Source organism: Castor canadensis, chromosome 12 (genome assembly GCF_047511655.1).
Source record: "Castor canadensis chromosome 12, mCasCan1.hap1v2, whole genome shotgun sequence".
Taxonomy (NCBI): Eukaryota; Metazoa; Chordata; class Mammalia; order Rodentia; family Castoridae; genus Castor; species Castor canadensis.
In genome coordinates this window covers 76,379,593-76,400,967 of record NC_133397.1, presented here as the reverse complement: position 1 = coordinate 76,400,967, position 21,375 = coordinate 76,379,593, and the positions used below count along the sequence as shown (strand labels likewise).

The window sequence follows — 21,375 nt, the reverse complement described above, 5'->3', positions numbered from 1 at the left end:
AGAAAAATGTCCCACACACAGGCTGGTAAAATTCAGCTTTGCCAAAGTGGTAAGAAGGCATTATTTGATTTCTCTAAACATTCAACTCCAAAAGCTGTTAATATCATATTTTTCCTTTATTGTTGTGCAGGGTGAGGGTACACTGTAGCATTTACAAAGGTTCTGATAATGTATCAAATATATCATACTTGAATTCACCCCCTCCACTGCAATACCATATTCTTTAATTCGACCTGCACCTAACCCAGTTCACCAAGGATCACTGGAATCTAGAGTAGGTAGGAATATATGATCTGAGTAACTCCATAACTACAAGTTATTCATGATGCACCAATGCACTAGGACTGGACTTCACTTTTTTCTTTTTTGGTGGTACTGGGGTTTGAATTCAGAGCCTCACACTTGCTAGGCAGGCACTCTATCACTTGATCCACTCCACTAGCCCTTTTTTCTCCTGAGTACTCAAGATAAGGGCCTCACGAACTACTTGCTGGAGTGGTCTTCACTTTTACTGGACTTTATTCTTTCCCCAAAGGGTCACATGTACATATTCTCATCAACTTGCTGATGCATCTACAGCTGAGAGAAAGTTCTCTGACCTCAAAGTAACTTTTTAAAATATTAATAATCTGGACCCTGGAAATATTTATCCTCTTGCTTATTTTTATTTTTGGCAGTACTGGGGTTTTGAATCCAGGGAAGGTGCTCTCCTCCATGAGCCATGCTGCCAGCCCTTTTAGCTGTGGTTATTTCTGAGACAGGGTCTTGCTTATTTTACCCTGGCCAGCCTGGACCACAAACCTCCCATTTTTGCTTCCCATAGTAGCTGGGATGACAGAAGCATGCTACCACACCTTAGTTGAGATGGGATGTCATGAACTTTTTTGCCTGGGCTGATCTGAAACCACAATCCTCCTGATCTCAGTCACACAAGTAGAGAGGATTTCAGGCATGAGCCACTGTACCCAGCTTCAAGTATTTATTTAAATGGATCCTTGCCTGGCACTAAAACAAATGCAGACAAGTGCAACACCAAGTCCGATAAATCCTGCTGACACCAATAAAGTACTTAAGGCAAACTACCTTTTCAGAATGCCCAACATCAACTCTCAGTACCAACAGTACTGTTTTTTCCCAGTCTCTAATCTTAGAGACTAGAAAGGCACCTTACAGACTTCTAGTTTCAAGAAATGTATTTTAAATCACATGACTTCACCTCATAAAACAGTAAATTTTCCTACTAACAGTAAGGAGAGGTGATAAGACTTTTCTTTTTTGTTTCTGGTATGAAATACATATGTAAGAGTTTGTAAAGTCAAACATGGGAGCTAAGCAAGAGCAAGTACAAATTTTAATAAAAATGAAAGCCAACAGAAAAAAGGTAAAGTCCACACTTAGGCAATTCATAAGGGAAGAAAGTCATCTCTTTTTAATAGGAAAATGTTCATGATACAGTGTTAAAAGGTGGGGAGTAGAGGAAAGGCTGGCAGTACATATCTGTAACCCCATAAACCCAGCTACTCAGGAGGCAGAGATTGGGAAGATCATGGTTCCAGGCCTGTCCCAGCAAAACATTTTTGAGATCCCCCCACCCCCCACACACCTCAATCAACAAGGTTGGCATGGTGGTGCATGTCTGTGATCTCAGTTACATGAGAGGCATAACTAGGAGGACTGAAGCCTGAGGCCAGCCCTGAACAAAAACATGAGACCCTATCCAAAAAGTAACTAAAGCCCCCTTCCCCCACCCCCCAAAAAAGTGTGACATACAGAAAAAATTTTGAGTTACCAGAACTTTTAGTAGTAATTACTCTGGGAAAACTGAACCTTGATCATTATTTATCAATGGCTACATCATGGGTGTGAATCACTGAGTTACACCCCAAGCCCCTCACATTTCTTAAAACTTTTGTGTTTCTTCTCATTCAATTCTGAAACAACTGTCTTCATTTAACTTCTGAATTCTGAATATTAAGACTAAAATCTCACAAGGCAAAATGGTTTCTAAGTCTCTCTCTTCCTAGCAAAATGTCATTTTCTAAAGCTAAGAATGATATAGTTCATTTATACCCCCTCAAACATTTAAGCACATTTAAGGTGAAACCCAGGCCTGTTAGGACCTTCTTTATACCCCGTGGCTTGTACCCATGAACCCACAACTTGTAATTCTTAAACCTAATTCCTCAGCCAGATAAACATAGGATTTAACTTAAAGTCACTCTCTATGTTTCCTTTTAATAAGTTTAACGCTACCTTTAATGCTTTTATGACGTTAGGATCCTATGTCTTTCTCTTGCCTTCTGCAACAATCATCACATCATACCTAATAACATCTACTTTAACTAATCTTTGGAATCTGGGCATGAATTTCATGCAGCACTCTTATGCAATTGAGCAGCTTCCCCAGGTAACATCAGCCAACTAATGACAAAATGATGAAACCATCTTTATCGGCAGTAAAGTTCTCCTTCAATATCCTTGTAATCACTGTCTTCTTCCAAATGGGCAACTAACTTCAACAAGTTAGCATGAATGTTAGACAAACTGGGACTTAACACAAAAAACATCTTCAATCTAAAGTAGAAGTAGACACTCCATTTAAACCATGAACAGCTTTCTGCTCATAATGCAATTTTAATGAAAAGATACTGAAGTGACTTTACCTTGGTTTTTAGTCATAGGACTTTACCAACATGCTTTGTGCCACAGCTGACAAGGCTTTATTAGGTCTTGTCCAACCTTTACTTTGCTGTCATCGTTTTCGATTTTTCTAATCACATCCAATTTCACTTTGAGTGATTCACCTTTCAATTATCTGCTTTTACAAAAAGCAGGTTTATCACACTGGGAGACAAGAAGACAACACACACTCTTGCTGTCTAAGGGTGAACAGCAGACACATGGAGGCCAATCACTGGTCTTAACCATGATGTGCACCTCTTACTTATGTGGTGATTTGTGGACTTACGAGTGGGCAGCAAAGTCTGTATTTTATACAGCACGGTAAGTGAAATGTGAATCTGAGTTGCTGAAGGACAGCTGGCACTTAACTAAACTGTTACCATGTGAACTGCAGGAACCGCAAGAGAGAAGCCAAACAGGAGAGGAAGAGCACAAAGATCTCGGAGGTTACTTTACAAAGACAAGGAAGGGCCAAAGTTGGTACAATAAAGAAAGGTGCAAGTTCGAGGAGCTGGGCAAATCAGGATGTCTATGGTCCACTATGATGAGTCTTAAAGAACCAGAAAGCCAAGAGTGGTGGCTCATGCCTGTACTCCCAGGTACTCAGGAGTATTATGATTAGAGGTCAGTCTGGGCAAAAAGTTAGTTAGACCACATCTCAAAAATAAGCTGTACTGTTAGGAGGACAGCGTCCTAGGGTGGTCCTGGGCAAAAACCACAAGATCCTATCTGAAAAAATAACCTACTGCAAAAAGACCCTGAATTGAAATAACAAGAATGCTAAAAAAAAAAAAAAAAAAAAAAAAACACAAACAAAATGACATCAGTTTTCCATTTCTTACCAAGACCCTGTCCCCCTTTCTTTTTTGAGAGAGTGGACTGGAAAACCAAGGCCTGGAGGAGAATTTATGTAACACAGGTTTAAAAAGCAGGGATTGGCCAACAGGATAAATTATTGAGGTATTTGTCATGTGGTATGAAGAGTTTAAAAGAGAAAAATAGGACTCTTTGCTCCCATTTCCTAAGTGGGAACAGGAAATATTTCTCTTTCTCTCTCCCCTTCCCCTCCTTCAGACTTTATCCTGCTATACTAAAATAAATCCTTTCCAAAACTTCCAAAAGAAAAGGAGGAAAATACCACATCTATAATCCCAGCACTTGGAAGGCAAGCCCAGCCTGGGCTATATAATGAGACCCTGTTTCAAAAAATGATGACGAGAGAGAGAGAGAGATATGGGGGGGTGTAAGGAGAGGGGAGAGAATAAACCTAGTGAGAATAGTGATGTGTCCAGGTGATTTAATGCTGGTCCAGGTAGAACACTTGTTTCCGCCAAGGGAACAGAAACTGTGACTACTATCTCCCAATGTAGATATAAGGTTTTTGCAAAAGTTCAATTAAATACAAACTGAGTAGCTGGGAATATAGTTGACAAATTCAAGACCCAGGCTCAATTACGTTTTCTACAACTTTATTAATCATCTCTATCCACGGAACTCTAAAAGTTCTTTATCTAAACCTCTCAAACAGCTCTTATCAGAGCAGGAATAAGGGGCAAAGCACAAACCCAACCTTAATTAACCTCATAACAACCAAATCCAAAAACTATGAAGCACAGGAAGCTATAAGAGCACAAAACCATTAAGTGACACTAACAACTTACTGCCTGCGGAGCACTAGAAGCAAGCTGAAAAACTAGATAATGGAATATCAAGAATGGGGTGCTATATTCTGGATAACAGCATTTCCAGCAGAAGATGTTTGGCTTTTACTGAAAACAAAAGAAAACTACTACCACTATATCAACCAGCAAGCTAACTAAAAATTCAGTTAATTTGTTAACTCTTCTATGATTTTCTTTTAAATTCCACTCTGAGATCACCAGTATGAGAGATCTGCAGCTATTCCCTAACTAGGAAAACACTGCAGACCTTTTTTTAAAAAAAAAAAAAGACAGTAAACTGGGCACCAGTGGCTTATGTCTGTAATCCCTTAGCTACTTGGGAGGCTGAAATTAGGAGGATGGTTCAAGGCCAAGGCGGGCAAATAGTGAGAGCCCATTGCCAGAATAACCAGAGTAAAAATGGACTGGACACATGGCTCAGACAGTAGAGTGCCTGCTTTGCAAGCAAAGCCATGAGTTCGAACCATAGTTTAACACCAGCTCCCCACCCCCCAAAAAAATGACAGTAAGGTCAACCAATACCACAATTACCCCTGTTCATTGCCACTGCATTCTCCTAATAAAGACAACTTTTGGGCCTTTTTCATAAACAGACCCCAAAACAATACTACTTATTTAGGTGACTAAGTCAGATGTAACCCACACCGACACAATTATCCAAGAGACACATTAGCACCATTAATTATTCTGTCAAGCTCTGAAAAGACTCGGCACATGGGTAGCTCTGTATTTAGAATTTCCAGCATTCTAAAACCAATACAAACAAGATTCCACTTTCACAGTTAGCTGTTCTTCCCCAGGAACCTAACTGACAACATTAGCCTGCTGCTTTCTCTCCCCCTGCAGTTTTGCCAACCTGGGTGGGTATCTATTTCTGGCAATACTGGAAGAAAAATACCTCTTGTCAAGTCTCATGGCACACTCTGTAATAACCTTTCACAGCATTTTTAAATGCTTACCAAACACCCTCTTTTCTACTTTTCTTTAGAGAAACTGTTTTTGGTCTTTTTTTAGTCTCTTGGGGATAAAAGCTGATGTTCAGGAGGACGAGCAACACTTACTCAACTGTACAAGTGTGCACTTGATGGGACATTATTAGCTATAAGAATCCAATACTTTAAAAATTCAGAGAATGGCACACATCATAGAAATCAAATTTTAGTCAAGAAAAGTTAAGAACCCTAGAACTTTGCTCTGGAGACATATAAGGACAGCTAACATTTAATTTTTGAGATATTTTCAAACAGTAGTGTTGGCTATGGGAGTCACTACAATTACTAACATTTTACTCATCTCGGAGGTGTGTGCCTTTGTCCTCCTCACATGCTGTTTAAGAAACCATACAGAGCTGAGCATGATGGTACACTCCTGTAATCCCCACACGCAACAAGGCTGAGGTAGAAGTACTTAAAAAAGAGATTGCCTTATTTATCGCTAGCTTCCTACCACAAAAGCCAGGATTTTTACAAGTTTAATGAATCCTGAGGCAGCATTTCATAGGCACAAACTCCAGTGTCTTTTCTCTTCTCCACTAGGTATGTTGTCTCCTGGTCAGTTCAGTTCCTTGTGCTCTTAAACATTTAACCTCAGGGACAATTTATTTATCATTTCTCTTTGATTCTCAATTTTTCTAGTACTGGCTTGTCCACTCAGTTCCAACACTGCTCATGTTTAAGACATACTCAGATAATGTCTACTCCTCTTGAGGAGTGTCTATGGTCTTGGCACTTCCTATAAACTTTCACCATTGTGCTATGTTCTTTCCTGTGTCCTTTCCACTGAGCATCTTCTTCTAGTTTTGATTAACTTCTCTTTATTTAATAAAGGTACTCTTTCCCCATCAGACTTAATGTATAAACAGAATAAGTTAAAAATGGACCAACTCTCCTCTCCTCCCTTTTCAGAATTAAGACCAATTATTTGGGGAGGACAGGGATAAAAAAAGATTAAACTTTAGGGAAAAATCCAACTTGATTCTCCTTCTCCTTTGGCCTCTGAATGAGAGTCTGGTCTTCTCTTCAGATTTGTGGCTACTGAAAAGTGTCTAAAGCAGTAAGAACAAGAAAACAGATACCAGAAACTGCTGCCCTCAGTTCCAATGACAAAGCTCTATGATCTGCTTGCCTCCTGTTTTCATTTTCTAGAACTGTTCGCACTTATAAATCATAATTTATTCATTGATACCTCCATTTCTCTTAAGCTGACAAGCATTTTCTTCTCTTCAGAACTACTGATCACCACTGACTTTGTAGTCTAAAGTAGTCCATCTGCCTTACGATGGCCCTCAGAGTCACAAGACTATTAACCAGATGGGAGGTCTAGACTTTTTCCAGACTGAAGGTCTGAGCACAGCTAAAGGTATGGCTCAACCTTACTCTTAAAATAAATGAAAATAAGGTAAGAGAGGTGTATTCTTCCCCCACAACACACAGCTATCTCACTTGCAAAGATCTTGGAAGGAAAATCAATTGTGATAACAAGTATGTGAAATAATTCTTGCTATTTGTGGTAGGACTTATAGCCTGGAGCAACCTTTATAAAAGAGAAAAATTTGGCAAAAATTAACCTAAGTTTTAAATGTACCTTGACCCAACCCTCTAGGACCCTACACACATAGTTGAGTATGCTCAAAACAATGTCCACTGGCTAGTCACTGCTGAACTGCTTATAGAGCAAAAGCCTGAAACTACCAAATGTCTAGCAAATAGGAGTGGTTGGAGAAAATTCTGGTATCCTAAGCAGCCACTGCAGAAGATGGGATAACTCTGGATGTTCTGATACTGGTTAAATATTCAAAAGATTCAAGTTTGGCTGGAGGTGTGCCTCAAGTGGTAGAGCACCTGCCTAAATAAGTGAAAAACACTGAGTTCAAACCCCAGTACCAGAAAAAGAGAAGAAAAGAAATCCTTAGAATGTTAAGTTATCCCAAAAGATTCAAGTAAAAACAGGCAAGATGTGGAAAAACGTGTACAGTAATGCAACCATTTGTGCATAAAAATGTACATAAATGTAATACATAAACCTGTAAAAATACATAGTATCTTTGGAAGAATGTGTAAGAAAAAGGTTAGCAGTGAATGCCTGTGTGGTTAAAAAAAAAAAAAAAGAAAAAAACCTCAGCCAGGAGGCAAGGATGGGGAGATTTATTCCTCAGCGCACTTTGATTTTGTTGTTCCTTTGACTTTGTACCTATTTGAGTAATTAATGCTGACTGAAAATTCAAATATGGACGTTTAATATAAAATGAGGATTTAAACGATGTGAAGTAAGAAAAAAACCAAAAACCAAAAACATGCCTGGGAAGTAATGGAAGCCTATAAAAGGAATGACCAAGGCAATTCAAAGAGTACTTAGAGCAAAGGAATAGGAGTCAGTCAATGAACTTCAAATTGCCCAGAAGATTTATAAGGTTATCTCCATTGTGGAAATATGGCATCAGGACACTTTAGCTTGAGATCACACATTTTCTAAAACAATCTCTTCTTGTTTTAATTCCGTGTTCAAGAAGTTCATGTTGGATCTGCCGAGCAAGAGCTCACCTCAGAGCGACTGGCAATCCAAACTGTACATGTAATTTAGCAATTCTCCTTTTTAGAACTTTTTAAACACGAGGCCTGTTCTTAGTGTTTAACACAAACAAACAAATGAAAACAACAACAAAACAGGTTTCTGAATCTGCAAGGCTGAAAATCAGATCCTAGACTATTGCAAATCCACCAAGGTAATTCTCTTCAAGACACTTAGGAAGGAAACCACCTGATTTCTCTAAAGATGGCACTTTCTTTCAAAATGCTGTTAACTGGCATGGCTACAAGGACAGTTTGTACTTTTCTAATGTTTCCCCATCTCTTTTATAGTAGGTTACCTTTTCCAAAAGGAAAAGTCTTGAGTATTCTGAAGACTGAGGCAGAAATAGTCAGTCACTAGGACACAGTAAGTACTTAATACAAGTTTGATGAAACCCTAAGAAACAAATGTAGAAAGGAATTCTACCTTGAACAACCCAGTATTTCCTAATCACCATAAAACTGAAAACTCAGTACAGTTTTATATTTAGATTCCCTCACTCTCTGATACAAGAATGACTGTCATATTTTGTTTAAAAGATGTTATAGATAGCTAGATAAAATTTATCTCCTAGGTGTACTGTAATCTAAAATCAGCAAAACATAAAAACACACACACAAAAATCCCTCCCCCCAAACACTATACAAAGATAACATATATCTTACAGAGAAGTATACTTTCAATAAGATTTAAATGTATTTACTTCATTACTTAAAATTTACACAGGAATTTTGTAACTTAAAATTTTACGCAAGAATCTGGGTGGTTTTAATACAATACAAACATCTAAGAACTGAGAAATGATCAAAAACAGAAAATGTAGCTATGAAGAAAAATTTAAGAAAAAAATGTGTATTTTATAAAACTGTACATGGATTTTCCTGACTATTAATTCTGAGCTTTAATTTTTTGAGTTTTAAAATAACAGTTTCCCCTTGCCCCCCCCCCCCCCCCCGCCATCCCCAGTACTGGGGTTTGAACTCAGGGCTTCATGCTTGCTAGGCAGGCACTGTACCACTTAAGCCACGTCTCCAGCCCTTTATGCTCTGGTTACTTTGGAGATAGTCTCTCTTTTTGCCAAGGCTGGCCTGGAACTACAATCCAGCCATAGCTAGGATAACAGGTGCATGCTATCAGCTCAGCTTTTTTTGAGATCGGGTCTCACATACTTTTTTCTTTGCCCAGGGCTGGCTAGAACTGCAATCCTCCAGCTCTCAGTCTCCCAAGTAGTTAGGATTACAGGAAAAATAATAGGACCCTAAGGATATACTTTCCCAACAATACCACTGCTTCTTATTATTTAGCTTCTTCTTTCATAAGTTATTTATGACAAGTATCTTGTAATCTTCACATTAAAAAAATTCTACAATGGAATCAGCAAAATATGGCATAGGCCAAATATAGCTTGCTTCTGGTTTTGTGTGATAGATGGCCAAAAATGACTTGTTTTTTTTTTTTTTTTTAAACCAGATCATAAAATAAAGATTTTTATTTTTAAAAATCTTTAAAAAGATTTTAAAAAATCTTTTAAAAAGAGATTTTATGTAGGCTAAGGAGCCTAAAATATTATTTGGCCCTCTATGAAGAGGTCTGCCAACCCTGATCTACCTTACTTGGTAATTTTAGATAATTCTTAACAACAGTAAGTTCACAATGAATGATCAAACTACACAATTAAGAACAGAGCTTCTTTGCTTGTCTAACATGGGTTCCATCTCTAGCAGTACACAAAAAACAACACCCCCCCCCAAAAAAAAACCTCCTTTATACAGTATTTGCTCTCTTTATGCATACCACTTATTTCCAACAATTGATTAAATAATTTCTGAGAATGGCAGCACTAGACCTGGCACATTATCATACTAGGACCGCCTGCACAATAGTGAATCCTAGTTGTAATCCTAGACCACACAAAGTGGTAGGTAGTACAGTATAAGTATAAGAAACCCTCTTCTTTGATATTAACTCAGATCAACTGTAAATTCAATAGACTCTAATCATGTCCTCATATTGTACATCCCTATGTTTCACTTGGCTGAAAGAAATAAAATAATTCTCTCTTAATTTCTCTGAAATCTACCTCAGGTAAAATAATCTAAAAATCTTCAATGTGTTTTCTAATTAAGTTTTCCTAAACAGAGTTTTCTCTCAAAGTATCCAAAACAAAACAAACTCAGCAACTCACTCCAGAGCAGGTCTCAGAACTCTGACTTTTAATGCTTCTAATATCCGATTTAACTCCACAAATGGTTCTTTTTGACTTGGGTCTACAGAAAGACCGGATTCCTAAAAAAAAAAAATAGGAAAAATTTTTGTTAGCAGGAACCAAAGTAAAGGCACTGTGATAAAAATGAATTCTAAATTGTAAAATACAGGTAAACTATCAAAGATAATTTGTTTTTAACATACGTTTCTTTGGCAGAGACTGATGATTCCCCTATCACCATTTTTCTCCCCAAATTTTAGCTGGGCACACAACTATGGAACAAGCTAAGTATGGCTTTGCAGGATGTAAATTCTGGCCAATAAAATAAAGAATGTACTCTTGGCCCCTTAACAGGATACAAAGATATAGCTGGAGGTCTGGCTGTTATCCTGGGCCATAATGGCAGAGGACACCTAGAAACAGCACAGCTATAAGGAGTTAGGTCCCAAGAGCTCCACAGAACACAGCTATCATATATGCTGTGCTAAGCTATCTCCTATTTCTATGCAAGAAAATAAATTTCATTTTTGTTTAAGCCACTCTTATTATGGGCCTAAGTTACTTGAAAATGAACTTAATGATATAATTTGCTGTAAGGTTTACATGAATATACACACAAAATCCCAAAAGGTACAAAGAAAGACCCAAGTCATCATTCATTGGGATTCTTTAAAATGGAAAAGGCTAAAAAAATAAAATAAAATGGAAAAGGCTAAGATTAGAGGTTTGGTTTACAAACTGGCTTTAAATTATTTAATCCTTTTAGTCTTTCATTTTTCTAAACAGAGAATGCAATAGCATATGGTGGATTAGAATAGTTTTGAGATACCTATGGAGGATTAAATCCCACCCAATTCCTCATAATGAAGACTCTGTATTGCCTCGGGCAAGTTACTTATTTCTCCAGACCTCAGACTTCCCCTCTGTGGAATGGAAGCAATGGGTTTTATTTCCTGGGGTTGCAGAGAGGAATAAAAGCAGGGATTAGCTTGAGAAAAACACTCAATACATGGCAGCTACTACTTCTACAATTACATGGTGCTGGTGAACTCATTTGAGACCCCAGAGCTCCTATGTTTCAGTAGAAATAAATGGTTGCTCACCTAAAGTAAATTTTAGTTTGAAATTTATTTAATAAGCAAATTTCTTTAGGGTGGGCTAGATCAAAAAACAAACATTAGTATTTTTGTCCCTTTCTTCTTCTTGGCTCTATTAATCTTCTCTATCAAAAGAATAAATAGGGAAAATAGCATCACTCTGATCCCCTTGATTCATGACCTGGGACCAACCTTCTGGGCAAGGATTAAGGAAACAACGACCCCAGACATTAAGTTTTAGGACTATAATTTTCACCACTTAAGTTTTAGGACTATAATTGTTATCAATTTAAAAAATGTTTCTAGTAAAATGATGTCATCCCTGATAACTGAAATATTAGAAATCTATCTATAGTTAGCAGAAAACTCAAAGCCCCAATGTTCAAATAATGTAAACTCCAAAACGTTCCCATGTTTCTTTGACATACTCTCCCAGTTGATGCACTGTTACCTGGCAGAGCTCCTCAGCTACATCCAGCATTCCTTGTCGAAAGAAGTGCTCCACCATCACCTCATTGAGAAGCCTTTGGCTGTCTGCCTGCCAGCAGCCATCTATTCCCACACTGCTAATGTCAGAATCAAAATTCTGGGGAAAACAAAAAAAAAAGAATCATGAGTAGCTAATTGTTTTACAGCTCATCTTAATGGAAAGAACTGTCTACATTTTACTCAGATATCTTCAGTAAGTACCCAATTCCAGTTTATCTACAGACTATCAAAGGAAGGAATTTCTCTATTGCTTCTTTCTAAAACTTGTCATTTTCATGGATTATTGCTGGAAGAATAAGCAGGTACATTTTTAGAGTATTTTGGGCAACATACAGATTTAATAGTGAGTCTATGAAACTGAAATCAAGTAAACTGATTCTTGTCATTATAATATAGCAGTATTTTCCAAGGTATGCAGTAATGTAGAGTGTACTTGTAAAAGCACACTCAACACAGCAATGTCTGCAGAACACATATGCCCAATCAATGTAGGATTACTAAATAATCCATGGCACATCCCAACAACTGCAGTACTAAGGCTAGGGGGCACAGGAGGTGGCCGGGTTTTGAAGAAAAGAGTTTACTCCTCCCAGGCTTACCCATGAATGATGCATGCATGGATCTGACACTAAATAGCACACTGGTGAGAGAAGCCTGGTCAGTACTTGTGGCCACCTGCCTGCTTACTGACAAGACCCAGAGTACTATAGCATAATATTCAACATGTCCAGAGTATAGTGAAAAATTATTTGTTGTACAAAGAATCAAGAAAATCTCAGAAGAGGGGAGGATGAAGAAGAATGGTGGTGAATTCAAGTATGATATATTTGATACATTATAAGAACTGTGGCAAATTCCACAATGTAACCCCACCCAGAACAATTAAAAAAAAAAGAAAGAAAGAAAATTCAACTCATATACAAGGAAGATCAACAAGACACCAATGACAAAATGACATAGATGCTGGAATCATCAAACTTCAGAGTTGTTATTACAGAAAGACTTAGCAAAGATACAGAAGACACAGTGACCAACATAAAAACTCACTAGATGCACTCAAAAGCAGAACGAAAGCAGCAGTGCAATAAACCAGCAAAGATAAATGGAAATTACCCAATCTGAATAACAGAAAAAAGATTTTCTGTCATCAGAGAAGCAAAGGAGAGGAGACTGTGGTATAGAAAAAATATTTCAAAATTATTTCCCAGATTTGCCAAAAACATAAACCCAAGAAGACTCAAGAAGTTCACCAAACTCCAAAAGGGATAAACTCCAGGAAATCCTGCTCAATCAACACTTTACAATCAAATTGCTAAACAAAACAAAAATCTTTCATGCAGCCCAGAAAGTGGCATGATGCTTACAGAGAAGCTATGATTCCAATAACCAGTTTGTCACCAGAAACTATGGAGTCCAAAAAGAAGAACATTTTCCAAGTACCAAAAGAACAGTATTCCCAGAATCCTATACCCAGTAAAACTACATTTCAGGAATAAAGATGAAATAAGGATGGGTGAAATGGATCATGCCTATAATCACAGCTACTCAACAGGCAGATATTGAAGTTTGAGGCCAGCCCACGCAAAAAGTTAGCAAGCACCTATCTCAACCAACAAACTGAGAGTGGTGGTACACGTCAGTAATCCTAGCTATGTAGGAGATATCAGTAGGAGAATCTAAGTTCAAGGGTGCTCTCCGCCCCCAAAACAACAAGACCCTACCTGAAAAATATCTATAAAAGCAAAAAGGAGCTGGAGGCATGGCTCAAGTAGTAGAGCACCTGCCTAGCAGGCATGAGGCTCTGAGTTCAAACCCCAGTACCACCAAGAAAAAAGATGAAATAAGACACATTCTCAGATGGAAAACAGTAACAACAACAGATTTTGTAGCTAGAGGACTTGCTTTAGGACAATTCCTAAATTAGTTCTTCAGACAAAAACAAACAAACAACAACAAACAGAAAGAAACCTGAAGCATCAAGAGTGAAGGAAGAGCAAGCAAATTTACAGCATGGTCTGATAGCTTTGTCCAATTTGCTTCTGCCTCCTCTCTACCTTTCACAGGAATTATGCCCTAATAAACCTCTAGCACTTAATTTTTTGAAAGCACATAAACTGGATTAGACAAGATCATTTAGATGTAACTGAAATTATAATCCTGGCCAACTACTGCTTAAACATAGTCTAACCAATAAGGAACTGTTTTATGGGACATACAAGAACAGGTAGCAATGAACCTGCAATAGCACCTACAGACAACATACCATTTACAATCACCAGGAGTGTTCCTCTCCAAAATTAAGTACATTTTTCTTCCCCTTCTACCCTGTTTTTAGGTGTCCAGCCAGTAACCTAAATAAATACATCAAAATTTGGAATCAGATGAATGTACATGGCTCATGCCTACAATCCTAGCTACTCAGGAGGCAGAGATCAGGAGGATCGTGGTTCAAAGCCAGCCCAGGCAAATAGTTCGAGAGACCCTATCTCCAAAAAACCGATCACAAAAAAGGGCTGGTGGAGTGGCTCACGGTGTAGGCCCTGAGTTCAAATCCCAGTACTGATAAAAGAAAAAAAAGAATCACTCAGATAAACAAAAAAAACCCTAGAATTAGTGCCAGTCCTAATTTTTATTTTCTTATTTTAGACATCTTTCTTGACCTAGTACTTCCCTTAAACAGTGGAAATATCACAAAGTACCTAAATGCTAAACAATCACATAACTGAACACCAAAGAACCATGCTTGCTTGCATAATGTTCCAGTTCCACTTGTGTTTATCAGCTTCTGCCTGCTGAGAGTTCATTGTACAGCACTCACTGTATAATGAGCAAGTTAGAATGTCTTCATGCTCTCTACTACAACTAGAACACTGGAGTAGTATTATTTTGCTCCTCTTCTGGACTCAAGTGGAGGCCCAGAGGAAGATGGGTTATTGCTCTCTTGTATTTTACTCCCCAAGGGGCCATTCCAATGAATAAAAGGATGGTTAGCTGAAGATGATACAACTTATTACAAACTCCAGAATCTTGTCTCTAAACTCTCCAAGTGCAAGCTACAAGCAAGAATCACTGAGACTAATTAAAACAGTCCCTCACTAATTTGTTAATGTCACTCATTTCAATCACAACCTTCAGGTTTCTACTAATTCATTTAATGCTTTTTCCTAAATCCCATCAACACTCAACAAATTTGTCAGGTACCTGTTCCCCAGGAAAGAAATAAAACAACTCTGAAAGATACACTTCCAAAGACAATTTTACTTGGCAATACAGAATTTTAATTCTACCACCAGATAGAATCAAACAAAAGAATTCCCTTAATCTACATACCAAAAGTAAATATTGATCACCTAGAAAACTTTAAGACTAATATTTAAACAGTATCTTCTGGGTAGGCTGTAAAGTTTTACAAGAATACTTTCCATACACCTTTATGTCAAGAAAAATTAAATACCCCTCATAGTAGGAATATCACTAACAACATTCAAGCTCTATAACTTATTCGCAAACCTTAGAAAATTAAGCGTGAACAAGTAAAACATTTTTACGATCTCCCTTCTACCACTCTGATTTCCCCATCTAAACCACTGAGATAGGAAAACCTTTTATTGTTTATATTCTGATTATATTGATTATATTTTCTGAAAGCTAAGATAAAAAGAGGTTGAGGGAACGAATACAATGTGAAACTCCCTTTGTTATACCTGCAGGTTCTTACTGTTGCACCAGAGCTGACATCAGTCCAAGCTTCTGTTGCTAGGTGACCAAACTTATTTACATGGCTACCAAGGAAATTAGCAGTTTTACAAACCAGCCAAGAGGTATCAAATGAAGAGAAATACCTATTACTAGCATCTTCTGCTTTACTATACTTTTTCCTTTCATATTTTTAAACCAAAAAGAAACATGAAACAGTATTTTGGATTCAAATAAGACCCAGAAGAGAAAAAGCACAAATTCAAGGGTGTGTCCACCTGAAGAGGATGTATGATTTGGAAGGAGATAACTAGGACACACTAAATCTGGAGCTGAGGCAGAGGAGGGGTAAATAAAACATTATGCAACTGTGAGATGTAAACAGAGCACCCTACTACCTCCGTGGCCATATCACAAACATGCTTACAAATCAGACTTTTAAGGACTGGCTCTCAATGTTACCATCAAATACCAATCCAAGCTGGCTGCAGGTGGCTTACGCCTGTAACCCTAGCTACTTGGGAGGCTGATACGGGACGGCTGAGGTTCAAGGCCAGCCCAGGCAAATAGTTTGAGACCCCCATCTCCAAAATAACCAGAGCAAAATGGACTTGAGGTGTGGCTCAAGTGGTAGAGAGCCTACTTTGCAAGCTCAAAGTCCTGAGGTCAACCCTCAGGCTTAAAAAAAAAAAAAATTTTTTTTTCACATACACTTCTTAAAATTATAATTTTGAGCAGTCAATGGTAACAATATACAGTAAAATTCAGTATTTCTTTTAACTCGTAAGTGCCAACTCTCTTAATAGAGTTAATGTATTTTTTTCAAAGTTTCCCATGTACTTTGAAGAAAGTTTGGTGTTATGAGCCCAACATGTTACTGTTTCACCTACCAGGAATTAGTTTTCCTTCTCGGCATCCAGTTAATCTGGTTTAGAATGAGAGGCAGACTATAAAGAATACTTCACAGAGTAAGCAGACTTAAGATTTTTAGATTTCCCTTCAGATTGAAAGAAGACAGGTAGCTAGTTCACATACAACCTACTAGAGATTACTATTCAGAAGACTTGGAAAGCAAACATCTTCTATCACAAAATATACAAAAGAGCATGAAATTCACAAGAGGGCCAAACATGAGAAAATGCTCAGCCTCAAAAATGATCAAAAAAAGGCAGAATTAGTACAGTTAGATACTATTTCACATTCATCTGGTTGGTTTTAAAGGATTTTAATGTCTGATAACATCATGTGTGGATGAGAAATGAGGAAACAGAAACTGCCATATGTGTTTGGGAAGACTGTAAATTGGTAGAAACTCCTTAGGGAAAAATTTGGCAATACCAAGTAAAGCTGATGATGAGGCATATGGCCTGTAATGAAATAACCCATACTTAGTCACAGGCAACTCTGGGCTGGGAAGTAAACTTAGTAGTGTGGCATAATCAGCATTGTATAGCTGCATCTGTAGATGTCAACACTACCTTTTTAGACATTCCGTATTCTCCTCTGCACAACACTACCACTTCTACTTTGGTTTTCAAATTTAAGAACAAGGACATTCACACTGATAAGTTCTTACTTTATACACAAACCAGTGTGCCAAACCACTCTGCTAAGCTACTTTAAGGTCCTAAACTGCTCCATAACCTCACTGTGTGTCACACACACATCCTGTCCCTATCATTTGCCCTGTCTTTCTGCTGTGGTCAATCCACTGCACCCACTGCCTCCTTATCTGAACACCAGAGAAATTTGAGTCATTTTTTTTCCAATCTTCTCAAAGATGATACATATCTCTTACCATTCTAGAGACACAGGGAAGAAATTCATACAGCAGGTGGATTATTTCTTCAGCTGAGAACAGTTCCTTGAAGTCTTAAAATCTGAGTTTTAATCCCAGCTCTTCCATTTATTCTCTAGCTCTGTGTACTCAGGCAAATTAATCTAAATCTGTTTTCCCAACTATCTCCAGAGGTAATATTCCCATCCTTACAAAGTGTTGATAAAGAAGTTAAATAATATATGTGAAGCTCTCTACCAGTATCCATTCAACAGTAAATAATTAATAGTAGTTGAATCCGAAAGCCAGAAGGATTTGCTACTAAATCTTCTGATGCTATATTTTAAAAGAATTTTCATTAGGAAATGGAAATGGAAATAAATACACAAGTATATTGATAGAAGCAGTAATAATAAATTCCTTAATTTACAATCACTTAACTGTAACAACAGACTAAATTAGTGTGCACAGCTTACCGGATAGGTCTTTTGTTCCTCTCGGCCTAACCTGACTTGGATGCTAGATAATTAAGCATGGTATTTCATCTCACGATCAGGCAAAAGTGGGGTCCTCAAGGTCCAAAGAGATGCTCTGACCCTGCAACCTAATGTGACACCCAACTGCAAAGCTCCAGGCTTTCCTTTGTGGCCTGCACTATAATTCAATAAATTATCAACTAAATAATGTAGTTTAATTCAGTTTGGAACAGTAGTGGTAAGAAAAATCTAGGCTTAGCCTAAAGTCAATGATGTGATATGACAGATGGCAGAGAGACCAGAACTCTACTCATCTCTCTCTCTGCAAAAGGACCTTCAGATCAAAAAAGAGCAGAACCAATACTGTTTCACACAGGCACTGATGTACAATACAAGTAAAGAGTCACAAACTGTTGGTATGAGTCAGGACACTTGGTTTATACAAACAGAGGTCCTTTTGGCCCACGCAAGTTGGATATAAAGAAAGATGGGCAGCAAGGTAACTAGGCCTCAGTGATGCTCCCTCCTCTTCTCTTGGCATGTAAGCTTCGTTTTCTACCTCAGACCAGATTCTTTCCAGGATTACTAACTGCTTCCAGGCTCACATATTCCAGCCTCTCCTTAAGGGTTCCAATGAGAAAGGCCCTGGGGGTCCCCACACTGCAGCACAAACCCATGGCAACACCTAGTTGGGTCAGGCTCATCCTCAGAACATGTACCATGACCCAACAGGGCAGGGAACAGGAATGATGGCAGTTCCTATTCAAACCATGTAATTTAAAAGCAGTATGTCCCATCCTGAACAGATGATACTCTCTTAAATACCTTGTGTAAGTTTAGACATGGTCTACTACATTTTCTTGGATCAGGGTATGGGGGAGGAGGGCAGTTTGCTATGTCATATTTTATTCTTAGGGAACAAATCCCTGACTTTTACCACTATTTTCTTTTTTGTAACTTTGTCAACTGTACATTACTTTTTACTAATTCTAAAAATCCTTCCCAAAGTATATATCAAATTATGTCTATGTTTCAGAACTCAACTTACTTGTTTTTCTTTTTGGCCAGAGTGAATTACCAAGTCTTTTTAATTTCTTTTTTATTTTTGAGACAAAGTCTCACTATATAGCCTAGGATGGCCTGGAATTCACAACTCTCTTGTCTCAGCCTCCCAAGTGCTGGAATTACACGTGTGTACCACCAAGCCGAGCACCTTCTATCCTTTAACACTAACATTCCTCTGCCACATAATTATTTATTCATTATATAATAACAGAATTTTAAAGCTGGCATATATCTAACTTTACCTACTCTAGTTCATCTACTATTTAAGGCTAAACACAAGCTTCTTATTTCCCCATTACCTTTTCTCCTCTTACACAGTCCTATCTACATAAAAGGAAGTTCCAGACAGATATTTGATATTTAACATTTTATACTCCATTCATTCCTTAACAGTCAATGTTTTGCTTCTTCGATGTAGGTGCTCCATCTAGTGGCAGATGATCAGTTTAGGCAATGTAGTCAAACTTTTAAACCATTATTTCCATCCTTCAACATTGCCAGCCCTGCCATGGCCTCACTGAATTTCTAGTGAGGCCCAGGGTTTAAGAATAGACTGTTAGGTGACAACATTTCCCACACTTATACACCACTCCAGGCCACAGGTCTGGGGACATTTTTTAATGTCTCCGAGACTTAGTTTCCTCATAAGTAAAATGGGAATAATGCACCAAGCATCACAGGGTATCTAAATGCATGTAAACCACTTAGTTCAGAATCCGGAGTAAATTCTCTTCCTATCCCTATCTACTCTTTATTTTCATCCTCTGTGAGGGGCTAATTTTCAACTGCTTTCATCACTTACTCCCCTTTTCTCTAGTTTCCTGTGGGGTCAAATGCACATTCCCTAGACCTTCCATTATTTGCCTTTCCCCAATCTGATTTTTCCCTATTCCCAGGCAAAGGAGGCACCCTAATCAAGTCAGTCCTTACATGAACCAAGGGTGGTTAGTACTGTTTTATCCCCTTCTTCAGGCTCACAAAAAAATCACACTTTATTGCTCTCTTCCAAGTCATGTAAGACACCAACTCCACAAACCTTAGATTAACTAACAGCACAATCACCTTTCCTTTACAGCCTCATGAAAACTTACCTTATATTAACTCAGAATTTTTCCAGTTATTTTTTGTGCACAAAAGGTACTGTCACATGACCAAGTTATCTGCAATCCTATAAAGGACATGCACTATGTTTTTAGCTTTTAACTATACCATAGTAAACTTTAGGCACTTTAAACTGTTAGTACTATTTATTTTTAATATATACATTTACACCTGAGGTCTAAAGCAGTGATCATTTTTATTGACTTTTTTTTTACACTTAGGAAGTGACCTTTAAAAAAATTAAAAAGTGAAAGACTAAGTAGAACACCAAATAAAATCCTAAACAGGACGGAACTCTAGATTTACAAAAATAAAATACCAAAAGTTAAAAACAAAAACCCAACAATGTACTTGTCACAAAACCCAAGGGCTGATACTTTTTATTTAAAATAATGATCAAGCCAGGTGTGGTAGTTCACCCCTATAATCCCAGCACTTGGGAGGCAGACATAAAAGTACTTCAAGTTTAAGGCCACCCTGGGTTACAAAGCCAAGTTCCAGGCCAGCCTGAGCTATGAGATTGTGTCAAAAAAACAATAAATTAGAATAAAATAATGATCATGCAATGGGCATCTGAAAAGTCAACGCATTAAAGCAGAAATCTTCAACAACTTTTTATGCCTGTAATAACTAAAAGCTAGAAAGTGTCTTAGCTAACACCACAACTTTCTTTTCTGTTTACATTTTCAGAGACTAACTAGAGAACTTTTATACATAAGAAGTCATAAAACCTTAAGAGAAAAATATTACCATTAAGCATGTCAAAAATTTACTAAAGTTTCACAGTCAAAATCACCTGCTCACCAAATAAAATATTCCAAGCAAATTGAAATGAACACTATAATAACTAGGGCTTTTGGAGTAAGATTTTAACCTCTGTTAAACCATTTACTATGTATGGGATCTCAAGCTCCTTAAACTGCAATGGCCTTGCTTGAAGAATGAGGACTAAAAAAAACCACTCCCTCAAAAAAGTATTCTGAGAAATTAATAGTAAATATGAAGATGACTTATAAATTGGAATGTCCTAGATTTTGTTTATACACACATACCTGCAAACCTAATGGATGAGGACTGCTCAATTGGTCCTTTTTAATTCTTTGCTTTTCAGAAAGGATGTAATTTTCTTTTTTTCCCTATGCTCGTCTAAGTCCCTCCTCTTTGAATCTGTAGATTCATCACTTCTTTCATAGGCAGGGCTTAACAGCATAATTTTTACTTTAGTTTTGTTACTATTAATATGTTTTTAAAAAACAAACATCAAAAATCAGACTGCTCACAAGAGTCACTGGCTTCTCTGACTGTCATCTTGTAAAGGTAGGAGCATGTGTCCATAAATGGCCAGAGGCTGCTGGACAGCATTCCAGCTTATTACTCAGGTTTGTTTGTTGTGATACCTTTAAGTCTTGGGCCACAATAGCTTCATCCTTATCCTGTTTGCTCACCACCAATTTATGATGCACACAGACTTTACGACAAGCTGCCCAGAGCTTGCACAAATTTCCCAGACTCAAATTAAAAATGAAGGTCTTAATAA

The 21,375-nt window shown here is 37.7% G+C and overlaps 1 protein-coding gene across 1 annotated transcript in view; it reads right to left on the bottom strand.

The window, feature by feature from the left end:
* The window catches only part of Rmnd5a (required for meiotic nuclear division 5 homolog A), a 58,430-nt gene that overhangs the window by 12,535 nt on the left and 24,520 nt on the right, over window positions 1–21,375 (bottom strand). Inside the window, exons 3-4 of the mRNA XM_074050146.1 lie at window positions 11,686–11,820; window positions 10,117–10,217 (exon numbers count right to left, since the gene is read on the bottom strand). Coding sequence (XP_073906247.1) covers window positions 10,117–10,217; window positions 11,686–11,820 — 236 coding nt within the window. The remainder of the gene's footprint in view (window positions 1–10,116; window positions 10,218–11,685; window positions 11,821–21,375) is intronic.